Raw genomic sequence first — 12,543 nt, 5'->3', positions numbered from 1 at the left:
AATTTAAAATTTTTTATTTTTGTGGAAATTATTTCACAACTGTCGGTTTGGTAAAATTATTCCTACTTTAATATATGTATATAGGCCTATATATGAAACCCCTTCAAACCACTATAGACATACACACACATAAGCATATTCAAAAGTAAGAGAATAATAATCTTCTATCGAGACTTTTTTACTTTCCTTTGGGTATCTCTAAAACGATCGTTTCCCTTTTTTGGAATTTTTGTAAAAACGGAAAAACTTCAGATTAGGGAAATATGGGTAAGTAAATATCTATAATGTCTCATAGAAATAGCTGCAAAAGGCAATTAAGGAGCTATAACATCTCATAGAAATAGCTGCAAAGAATAATTAACTAGCCATAAGGAATATGGAAATAGCTACATTCCCCTAAGCTGTGCATAAAATTGCTCCTTTGTGACTAACTTCACCCTTCCTTTTCAGAAAAGGATGATATGCTGCTTGTGCTTTTATTTCGAAACATAGAAGTAAAGTTTAATGTTTGTAACATTTTTCATCATAAATAATGTTTTAATCACATAAAGGCGTAATAAGGAAAAAAAAAAAAAAAAAAAAAAAAAAATTGAACATCTCAAGGTACACATCATAATGTGCTTTTGTGTGTATGTTATTTTATTTTTTTTTTTTTTTCTTTTATTAATAATTCCGTTATACACTGTATCTAAATAGCAATAAAAAAAAAAATAAGAAAATAAAATTTAAAAGGGGAAGTCGATTTTTCGAAATGAGCTTAGCTGAAAAAGTGCAAGATATTACACATATTTATTCACTCGTTTGTTAACTCCTTTGCTAACTCCTTTGTTAACTCATTTGCTAACTCCTTTTTTAACTCATTTGTTAACTTGTTTGTTAATTCGTGTGTTTGTTTTTTCATGGGTCCATTCATTCTTTTTATTTTTTTCCATTAACTCATTCATTTTATACCATTTAGATCACTCGCTTGCTTACTTATTCACATCCTGGCCCTGCACCGCAGTTGTTTTCCCCACTGTAAAATTCACTACACATTTGCAACAGACTGAAAGAATAGTTAGTTTTTTTTTTTAAGTTATTTGGTAGTATTTTTTTTTTTTTTTTGTAATATTTCCTACATTTACTTGACCACTGACATATATATATACATATGTGTAGTATTCAATTTTTCTAAAAATAAATATTAAAAAAAAAAAAAATAAACAAATGGCAAAGTTTTACAAATTAATCCTTAACCAGACAAATTAAGAAAAAAAAACACAGGCAACATAAAATTTTTTGATTAAATGAAGTACACTTTAACATAAAAGGTGGTAACTACTTTTTACAAGGAATATTTTATATATTATATAGGGTAAAATTTACACATACGGTTTATTTTTTTTTTTTTTGAAAATGGTTTTGTACTTATTTAAATACATGGCAATCATGCCACAAAGAGTGTAACCCTAACGCTCTATCGCTACCACTACTATAGTTGCAATTGTTATTGTTGCTAATGTTACTCGTTAGTGTTGTTGCATATTTAGAGGGATTTTTAAACGTACATTACACAAACGAATAATTTTTAATGTGTAATTTCAAGTAATCCAGAAAGGTGGGGACAAAAAAAAAAAAAATAAAATAAAATAAAATAATAAAATAAAAAAATCGACATTACTAAAACATCACAGATGCTTTTATGTTAATTTGTTTTCATTTCATTACGTTTTATTTCTTTTGATTTGATTTATTATTACCTTATTATCGATTTATTTGTTACACCACCCTCTCCTCACACACATACATACATACATACATACACACACACACACACATACCTTTACGGATACCTACATATATATGCACACACACACAAGTCAAATTTGTTGTGAATACGTAAAAATGAAGTGATGATTTTATTTCTTTAATAATTTACACATGTAAAATGATGTGCTAATGTTCGAACAGTTCAGTTTTAATCTGCACAACTTCATATGATGAACCATAGTGTACACAATTTTTGCATTAAAGACATTTTTTCTGTATTCATTATTTCTTTTTATTCTACTCATTTTTCTTTTTTCTTTTTTCTTCTTTTTTTTTTAACCTCATATTTTTTACATGAAATTTAAATACCATGAAGTAAAATTTTTGTCACTTCTTTTTAAGATTTTCGAAATTCCTAAGATTATTCGGCTTTAATGCATTTAGTCTTTCAACGTGTGTGAGATGTGTAGCCTTATATTGGCGAATGTATAGGCACATGACAGTATGCACATGTGTCTGTTCGATTGTTTAATCATAAAGGTTAAGCAAACACTAGTATAATGTAGGAAATTCGCACGATCATATATTCGAAATATTCTGAATTAAACAAAAAGTGATATACCTCTTCCCGTTTCGTTTTCTTTATCACTTCCATACATATATGCACATGTGCATATGGATGAAGAGAGCTGTCAAAAAGGTACAGTTTTATTCACAAATAACAGACAGACACAGACACACATAAGAACAAAACGAATGAACAACCAAAATTAACAGAAAGTGATGTTTAAAGAAATAGAACACATTTTATATCTAAAAGTTTCGATAAGCTGGTTAACGGGGAAGATACAATTTTAAATATTATCCCATCCATATCCCCCAAAAAAAAAAAAAAAATAAAAAAAAAAATAAAAATAAAAATAAATAAATAAATAAAAAGGAAAAGACGCCAACATAGTTGTATCATATATGCAAATAAATTGCAAGAGAAATAAATTAGGAAAGGTGGCAAAATGTCAAGTGGGGATTCTTTATCGGAAGATATCCATAATGAGATGAGTAACAACAGAAAGGAGTATGGAAAGATAAATATTCAGACAAATAATGCTTCTAGTTATAATGGAAATGTCAACCAAGACAAAATTAGTAAAGAAGGTCTCATCAGTAGCGATAGTGAAATTGGAAATCCTTGTGAATATAATGAAGATAATGGAATTAGTAGCGGTGATGATATTGGTAATTGTGGGGAATGTTATATGGATAATGAACAGAGTGATGTCCCTCAGATGCAACAGAAAAATGAAAAATGCAAAAAAAGTAAGTCAAATCATAAATACAAAGCTGACAAAAAGAATTTTGATGAAAACGAAAATAGATACATTGTTCCGTGCAAAAGTGCAATGAATGAATATATGAATTATGAAACATCAATAATACTAGACGAACAAACAAATAATACACATAGCCTGGGTAACACAATGACACTTGATGACGGAGACTATTTGAAAGAAACAAATGTTAATAAGATAATCAATACAGAAAATGAAACAAAAAATAAAAATTATAAAGTTAAGACTGTCATGACAGAGAGTATACATGATGCTGATAATCCTAATAACTTACCTAATGACAATGGTCTCACCACCATACATGTTTCCAATAATTATCATTATCCAAATATCCATGAAAATATTATAAATCAAAATATAAGGGAAGAAAAATCTAGATTCTCTAACACTGATGATGAAAATGAGGGCGAAGAATTTTCCGAAAAGAATAAAGAAAATAAGGGAAAAGATAAAAATATTTTTGCGTGTAAAAATTTGGTGGGCACTAATAAGGAAGTAGTGTATGATGAAGACATGTCAAAGGACAAGAGTATACTTAGAAGAAGAAGTTCAATGCCAAGTTTATGCAGAAGTAAAAGTGAGGAAATCCTAAGGGTGGTGGATTCTACATATCTGAAAAGCGAAAAAGAAGATTCAACAGAAAAATATTCGGAAGGAAATGCCAACGTGGAAACTGAATTTGAAAGAAAACAGCATATGCTGAACGAAGAAGAAAATGAAGATAACTGTTGTTCAGAAAACATTGATAAAATTTACGAAGAGGATTTAAGAAGATGCTTAGAATTAAATAACCTTACAAGAAAAAAAGTACATATGGAATTATTTTTACATCATCAAATTAATTGTTATGATCTGCTACTAGAAATTAGGAAAAAAATACCCATCTGGGGAGAATATGAAGCTAATTTTTATTTTCATTGGAAAAAAATTATGACAATATGTATTGAAGAATTAAAAATATACATATTAATATTTCGTTCTTTAAGTATTGGAACTGTTAAGCATTTAGATTTTTTCATGTTGAAAATTATTATAGAAGAATTAGATGAATTAAGAAAAGTACATGAACCTAACTATAAACCTTTTACATTTACGCAGGAGTGTTTAAATTATTCTGATTATGCAAATTCATATGAACAAAATCCAGATATATACGTTAACATGAATAAATGCATACAACCATGGTATGTGAAAAATTTTAACAAATCCATGGATATTAAAAAATTTTTAAATTCTTTGGATATTCTAGAAAATCAGAAACACAAGTCTTATATAATTCAGGCTATGGAGATACCTAACTACATATTTGATTTATGCGACATGGAGGAGGGAGCTGAGTCAGGTGCTCCAAATGGTGCAGGATCTTCCAAAGAGGAACCTGCAAAAAATAAAATGCATTCAATAAATAGAAATATTGCAACAAATGATGCTCAGAAAAAGGTAAAAAAAACATGCAAAAAGAAAAAGGAAAATCAAAAAATGAAAAGTTTAAACACATCCATAAACTCCAAGCCAAAAAAAAGAACAGGGCATTACGATCTCGAGATAGATGGAGTTGTTGCTTCCTTTGAGGCACGAAAGGGAGTGTATTATGACAAGTCAAGAAAACTCTGGAGAGCTAATTGGAAGGAGAATGGGAAGATACAAACTAAGGGATTTTCAGTGAACGGTAAAAAAAAAAAAAAAAAAAAAAAAGAGGAAAAACTAGAACAGGCGTAGGTGGATGTAGGAGGGAGAGGGACGATGAAACTAAACAGGGACACACTTGTATATATATGTATATGTATACATCTGTATCTCTTTTTTTAGAACTCCTCAAATTTCCATCTTCACACTTTATGATTTTTGCTTCTTTGTTTCACTCAAAACATGTTCTTTAACCATTGGCGTTTTTCTCTGTGCCCATAGGTATATGCATGTATATATATACATATATGCACATGTGTGCGCACTTTTTTCCCCTCTTTCAGAATATAAATCTGTCCAATTAGCTAGACAAAAGGCAATAGAGTGGAGAGAAAAAAAAGAAGCTGAACTCCTGCTTTGACATATTACTCAATATATGCTTCATATTTAATAAATAATTTGTCCCAATTTTTAAAAAATTATATGGCATTCTATTTTTTTCTTTTTTTTTGGGGGCTGAAGAATGGTTCTACTGGGAATTGGATACAAAGGCATCTTTTTTTAAATTTACAGCTAACACCATTCGAAAGTCAAAAAAAAATTCTTTTTTTTTTTTTTTTTAAAGTGACAAAAGAGCTTCTTTTTTAGTTATGGCTATTTCGATTTCTTTTAAGTGAGTATTATGTCATCACAGCGATATGCATATGTACCAATTTACATATGCGTGAGCTACCTCTTTTTTCTTTAAGCAAACAACACCAACACGTGTTTTACAAGTTTGCAAATTTTACCAAATGAAGCAATATCGAAAAGTTGGTCTTTCCTATGGTAATACCTTTTGGTATTCACGAGGAAAGTGCCAATGTGTGTCTTCGCATATTTCTATGAAAACTCCTACACAAACCTTTATATACACACCTGTAGATACAAGTCTACTTATGCATGTTGGTACACCCATTTGTTGACCAAGACAGACAATGACATGCATGTTATGTAATTCTACTTTGTCATATCAAAATGTTTTAAAAAAAGATTGAAGCAATTTTTTTTTTTTTTTTTTTTTTTTTAGAAAAAATATCCGATAATGAACAAAGTTTATTTTATATTATTTTATTATTTTTTTTCATGTAATTTACATCTTTTAAATTTTTGCATGTCCCCTCAAATGGGAACCTATTTTTATGTTTTATTTTTTCTTATTAGGGAATTTTACCATTTGGTATGTTTTTATTTTATGTGCCTTTTAGAATTTTTTTTTTTTTTTTTTTTTTTTTTTTTTTTTTTTTGTAAATATGAAACAGTTGTGAAAAGCAACAAATCAATGCAGAATTGAGATTGAGTATGGTCTCATCGTGTACACATCGTAACAAATAATCATTTACCAGTATGTACAATCCTATAAGTGGTATACAAATGCACATCTATGTGGGACCCTTTTTATAACACACACGAACACAGGGGAGTAACACAGCGTATGGTTTAAAAAATTTCTTATCACAGATAAAATGAGGAAGACAGAATTACACAAAAGAGTAAGCATATAAAGCACGCAAACTATTTAACTCTACATTGAAGGAAAAGATGTAATGAAACAATAAATGTCGTTTGAAAGAGATAACATATCGGGAAACTCTGAATTATTGCATTTTAAATATTGAGAAAATTCAATACTTGAGCATTTGATCTGTCGTTTTATGGAAAAATATAAGTAGTGAGTCCTATTAATAAACTCCGCCACGGTCTTCATATCATTCTGTAGCAGACCAATACTTGTCAAATAATTTGTCCCAATATTAAAAGACGTCTGAGCGTACTTATTTGGGTTAAGAATATCAAAAAAGATATTTAATTCTTTGCATAATTCATGAAACTCATATACATTAAAAATACAGTTTCTACAATTTAAATTTAAAAAGTTGCTATTTTTCGAATAACGTATACTAAAAAAGTTTTTATTTACGTGAGTGAAAAGAGCAAATGTGTTTTCTTGGGACTGACTTAAATATTCTTTAAATTCACAATTTTTCATTAATTTAAATGATGTGAGTAGAGAAAAAATAGTGTTATTTACACAATTGGGAAAAAAGGAATTTTTTAACTTTTTTTCATATTCATATTGAATTAATTTCCCTCCTTTGTCCACATGCTTATATCCTTTTTTATAAAAAATAATATAACAATTATGTGCTCTCATATTTTCGTTATAATATGTGTATACCATATCTGAGTAATTAAAAGGAGAAGGTATCAAATTTTGTGAGATTAAACTTGCCTTATTGCTCATATTTGTTATAACAATACATTTATTTATACCTCTCAAATTGTTAACAAATTCGTAATTAAAATTGTACGGGTTATTTGTTTCGTCAATGTGCATCAATTGTGGCTTAAAGGCTTCATATTTTTTCCTTATTTCTTCATAATCTATTCTGTCCTTAATTCTTACATGAATAATGTCATAAAAATTTTCTATAATATTACATGCATTCGGATCGCTTTCAGTATTTTTTCCTCCCTCCTCTGATAATGCAAAACTTATGTTCATTATTTTAGCTTTGTAATTTATAAAATTTCGAAATAATTTCAAAAGAAAGTAATCATCTATCTCGCTAGATCTACAATCATCAGTGGTATTCACGCTGAACACCCCCCCCCAATATTTTGGCTCCAAATTGAATGTACTTAATGCCGTATTTTCAATCATTTTTAAATGTTTTCTATCAAAGTACAGATTTTTATTTAGGTCATACATAAAATATTCTTGCAAATATTTTGGTATCATGTTATTACTTACAGATAAGTTTAGACAATTTTTATTTTTATAATTCGATAATAGCAAATTAAAAGTCTCATCATCCACACTTTTTAAACTTCCTTGATTTTGTAAGGAGTAATAACTGATATATCTTTTCAACTTTACGTTCCCATTTTTACATCCTTCACGTATGCATTTTGTCCCCTTAACAGCAGAGAACGTGTGAAAATGTGCGATGAAGCACATCACTCCCGAGGGAAAAAGGTGTGTCATTCTTCTTCTCCTTCTTCTTTTTCTACTATTTCTCATATTTTGTAAGACCACATTGCTTAGGTGAGGAAGAGATGGATTTTCTTTGGTCACAAGGACAACGGTAGAACTGGGTAAGGACGCATAAATGCTCAAATGTGTATGTGCTAATCACTACATGTGCCTTATTCAGCTTATACTTCCTAACTATGTCTATGTGTCCTTAGTTGCCCCTTCCTCCTATGCCAGTTTGAAACCACTTCATGAGACATATTTACCCTTCTGTACTATGCACAAATAAATTAGAAAGGGGAAACAAAAAAACTCAATCTCTACATTTGCGAAATGCTTTAGGTTGAAAAGTTGCATAACAATAAGAAATGAGTAAGGGATTAAAATTAGTAGGCCGAGTCGCTTTCGTTTGGGCTCATTAAAATGTTATAAATAATTGTTGCATATTGTGATTGAAGGGCGGGAAGAGTCATAAAACAGGTGAATTAAAAAAGGGGCAATAAAATAGGTGACTTTTATAGGTTCAAAAAGATGGGTGACTTTTATAGGTTCAAAAAGATGGGTGACTTTTATAGGTTCAAAAAGATGGGTGACTTTTATAGATTCAAAAAAATGGATGATTTTTATAGGTTCAAAAAAATGGATGATTTTTATAGATTCAAAAAAATGGATGATTTTTATAGATTCAAAAAAATGGATGATTTTTATAGGTTCAAAAAAATGGGTGATTTGTATAGGGTCAAAAAAACCAGTAATTTCAAAAGGGACAACAAAATAGGTGAATGTAAAAGGCAATCTATCATCTGCTTTTTAATTTCTGACGCACATCAGGTTCTTATTCAATCTATCCGGCCGAATCTTACACGTATAGTCGTCACACATCCATTGCAAAAACACACGCAATTTAACCTGTTCATTTATCTGCGATGCGTACACAGGTAGAAAGGCTCCTTTTTTTTCTTTTTTTTTTTTTTTTTTTTACTTTTAATTTTTGTATACCAATATAATATTTTTCCAAAAAATACATTTAAGAAATTACTCAACATTTCCTTGAAATAAATGAGGCTCAATTAAATTGTTGCATCATCTGTCACAGTTGATCAGTAGGATATGTAATGCTTTTCACACAACACGAAATTACATGTAAAAAGTATATGACAGTGGAAAAATTACTCATTTTACCCTCTTGTATCAATTTTTTTTTTTTTTTTTCTAACCCTTTGTCCGTATTTGTAAAAAAAAAAAAAAAGGGATGTCCATTTCTGATGAATAGAATTGCATAACTGTATGAAAAGACTGGAAAAACATTTGAGGTGATACAATTATGCAGCTTATCCTAGGTTATATATGGATACAACACATATATGAACGCGCATTTAAATGTGCAGATATGAACTTTTACTAATTCGTGTTATCTGATTAAGAAGTACTCAAATAAGAAGAAATGGATGCAGAAATAATCTTTTTAACTATGTCTGTTAGTTTAACATTAAAAAATTAAAAAGATAAAAAAGTTTTTTTTTTTTTTTTTTTTTTTTTTAAATGTTCAATAAATTGCTATACAAGTTACTAAAATGTAGGGAGAGAAAGTTCTTTGCCATATATTGGAAAAAAAGGAGTCTTGTGCATGTCAGAAAGAATAAGAATGCCATCTGTTCTTATGATACATGTCAAAGAACAAAAAGAATTCACTACCTTGTGACATTAATAAGTCATGGAAACAGGAGTAAAGGAAAGAATGATATGTTAGACCGGGTTGGTAAGAATAGAAATAATACCAGAAAATGTAGTAGAACCATTGCAACTGCAGGTAGGAGTATGATCCAAGAAGGACTAACACAATTTACTTCCCCAAACAATGACAAGCAGAGCCGATTTGAGGATACCACTTCAAATAGCACAGGTGAAATGAATTCAATTGAAAAAATTTTAGATGAAACAAATTCTATGATATATGTAAATGAAATATGCTTACAAATGGATAAAAGTATATTAAAATGTCAAACATATGAAGATATTTTATCAATACTGATAACTCACAGGGGAGCTTTATTTTTACAAAACTTAATAACAGTTATACGTATGTTAGCAGGTTTAGTAATTGAGGAAAGAAAGAAAAGGAAAAATATGAACGGAATGCATATAACATTTAGTAAATATACGAATAGATATGTGAATGCAGAAGGAGGTAACAACAATTTAGATGGAGGAAGACACAATGAAAAGGGTGACATTTTAAATAATAACATAGAACATTTATCAAACGAAAGTAATACTACCGAATTGTTTAAAAATAAAAACATAACTGGATTTGACAAGATAGAAAAAAGTCTAATAGAAAAATATCAACACATATTCGATGTATTAAATAACAAAGATTTGCTAGAAAGTGAAAATAATTTCCAAAATAACAGAATGTTGGAGGGAATTATTGTACGCGATGAACGATTTAATTTACTAATAGACGATATATATAAAAATAGAAAACATTTTGATGTAGTGTCCATATGTCACATTTTGATATCACTTAAAGAATTAAATTACAAACACTTCCTTCTTTTTAATTCATTTATTAATCCTTTGAAAAATTTTGACAAGTACATTAAGGAACAATTTGAAAGGAGCAATCAAAAAATTGCTCATATCCATTCGGTTATTCAATTATTATTACAGTGTTTTAATACCTATATTTGGGCTGGATATTACAATCTAGACATCTATAACAGATTAATAAATTCGATTTTGTTAAATAATTTTATCCTTATAAAAAAGGAATTTATATACGAACAGCATTATGAACAATTTGAAAATTACAACTACATGAATTACAAATATGATGTAAATTATCCTCTATCTAGTAATGAAATATTCACATTACTTAACTTGAATGAAAATTATTTTTCAAAAAAAAATTTTTTAATGGCTCCTTTGAGTATTATGATGGATGAAGACAAATCGAACATCAACGAAGAAGAGACCTACCATAAGGATTGCAAAACGGAAATTCAGTTAAATGACAAATTGTCTCATAGGAAAAGTAGCCAATTGGATGAGAATAAAATAAGCTTTATACAAAATCCAAATCTTAGTACTAGGGAAAGTTTTACCAATGAAGTTAAATGTGTATTTCCAAATGAATCTGAGTCTATTATTGCAAGGGGTGAAGAGAGGAAAAAAAAAGAGATACCTTGTTACTGCTGTCCCATTTTCCTAAACCTTGAGTTATTTCTCAGAAGTGTAGAAATATATAAAAATATTTATGTATATAATCCTGAATTTTTCAAAATTTCTGAAAAAGTTGTTTATTACTATACGCAGTATTTATCACCATTCAATCTGAGTATACTAGCTGATGCTTTTTCCAAACATCGAATTTTTGCAATAGAACATGATCGATTTTTTTATCACATTTCAAAATTAATGGAGAACAATTTTGATAAATTTTCCTATGAAAATATTTTTCTTATTCTAAATTCATTCAAAAGGATGAATTTATTTTTCGAAAAATGTATTATTCTAAGTGCAAACAAATTTGAGCCATATTTTCATGAATTGTATATAAACAGAAAGGAGGGGGTCTTAACCTTAAAACAGGTTTCTGTTTTGATTGAATCTTTGTCCTTTTTTGATTTTCATCACAAATCAATTGATCAATGTATCATAGCATCTGTGAACTATTTGGAAGATTATATTGATGAGATTGATGAAGAAACATCAATTAATATTTCCTACGCATTAATTTTATCAAATCTATATCATATCAATACATACTTCTTTTCATTTATTTGGAGAAAAATTGCAAAAACAACTTATTGGGAAAAAAAGAAAAATCAAGTCTGTTTGTTATGGTTATCTCACATGATACAGTTCAAATGGATGGAATATGATTTACCAAAATTCTGTGTCTTGGAATGTTTGAAAATTTTCTATTTAAAAAGAAAGGAAAATATGTTCTCCTACTCCAAAATTATATCATCTGTTTCGCAAATATTAGATGAACTACAGATTAGACACGACGTTTCAGTTGATATTTATGGCCCATATATATTGGACATTTTGATAACGGGGGATAAAAGACATGTTATAATGTTAACACAAGATACTACAAGAAATGAAATAAATAGACAGCTAGGAGATTCCAAAATTGTTTCCTTCCATTTGACTTTGTATGGTTATAATGTAAGACCACTCAATACGAAGTACTTCGACGTCTTAAGTCACTCCGGCAGGCTCGCATATGTGCGCGATATTGTATCGTCCTTTTGACCTCCCTTTTAGTTGCGAGAAAATGGGAGAAAATATGATCAAAGAAGGAATAAATAACAGTAATGATAATATATAGTAAATCGAGTAAATAATGATAAAAATAGTAACGCGAATGAATAGTGATAAAAATAGTAACGTGAATAAGTAAACAGTGGTAATAATTCTCGCGCGGGGAACAGGGGTGTGCAATCCATTGCAGAGGTTTCTACACATGGCTCTCCCTTTTATAAATATATATTTTTTAAATATAGAGTTTTTAAATTTATATATTTTAAGTATATATTTTTTAAATTTATATTTTTTAAATAAAAAGTACATGCCTCCACCATATTTTTTCAACTGCGGATAATCAGCACACCGCTGCGTAATTTAATTCGTTCAGAAGGTTGCAAAATAAGTTCATTTTGTTGAAGCAATTGACTTAAATAAAATGCTTCATACAGTTGTGCCATGTAAACAAATTGCACGAGAGTGAGTCCAATATAATATATATAAAAAAATATGCACACTGTATATAATTATGTGAATGTAGGTAGA

The 12,543-nt window shown here is 28.9% G+C and overlaps 3 protein-coding genes across 3 annotated transcripts; 2 read left to right on the top strand and 1 right to left on the bottom strand.

Moving 5' to 3' along the window:
- Positions 1-2,762: 2,762 nt before the first annotated feature.
- PGO_125240 (transcription factor with AP2 domain(s)) lies at positions 2,763-5,145 on the top strand (the record flags this gene model as incomplete). Its single annotated transcript, XM_028689314.1, has 2 exons — positions 2,763-4,767; positions 5,069-5,145. The coding sequence occupies 2 exons, from the start codon at positions 2,763-2,765 to the stop codon at positions 5,143-5,145; spliced, it is 2,082 nt and encodes a 693-aa protein (XP_028545115.1).
- A 1,143-nt stretch (positions 5,146-6,288) lies between these two features.
- On the bottom strand, positions 6,289-7,788 carry PGO_125230 (serine hydroxymethyltransferase; the record flags this gene model as incomplete). The annotated part of the gene is made up of 1 exon (XM_028689313.1): positions 6,289-7,788. The coding sequence occupies one exon, from the start codon at positions 7,786-7,788 to the stop codon at positions 6,289-6,291; it is 1,500 nt and encodes a 499-aa protein (XP_028545114.1).
- A 1,494-nt stretch (positions 7,789-9,282) lies between these two features.
- On the top strand, positions 9,283-12,006 carry PGO_125220 (hypothetical protein, conserved; the record flags this gene model as incomplete). The annotated part of the gene is made up of 1 exon (XM_028689312.1): positions 9,283-12,006. One exon carries the CDS (start codon positions 9,283-9,285, stop codon positions 12,004-12,006), a length of 2,724 nt encoding a protein of 907 aa, XP_028545113.1.
- Positions 12,007-12,543: the final 537 nt, after the last annotated feature.

This window comes from Plasmodium gonderi, assembly GCF_002157705.1.
Source record: "Plasmodium gonderi DNA, contig: Chr12, whole genome shotgun sequence".
Classification (NCBI taxonomy): Eukaryota; Apicomplexa; class Aconoidasida; order Haemosporida; family Plasmodiidae; genus Plasmodium; species Plasmodium gonderi.
Note: the sequence above shows the minus strand (reverse complement) of the source record. Positions and strands in the feature narration are given on the sequence as shown.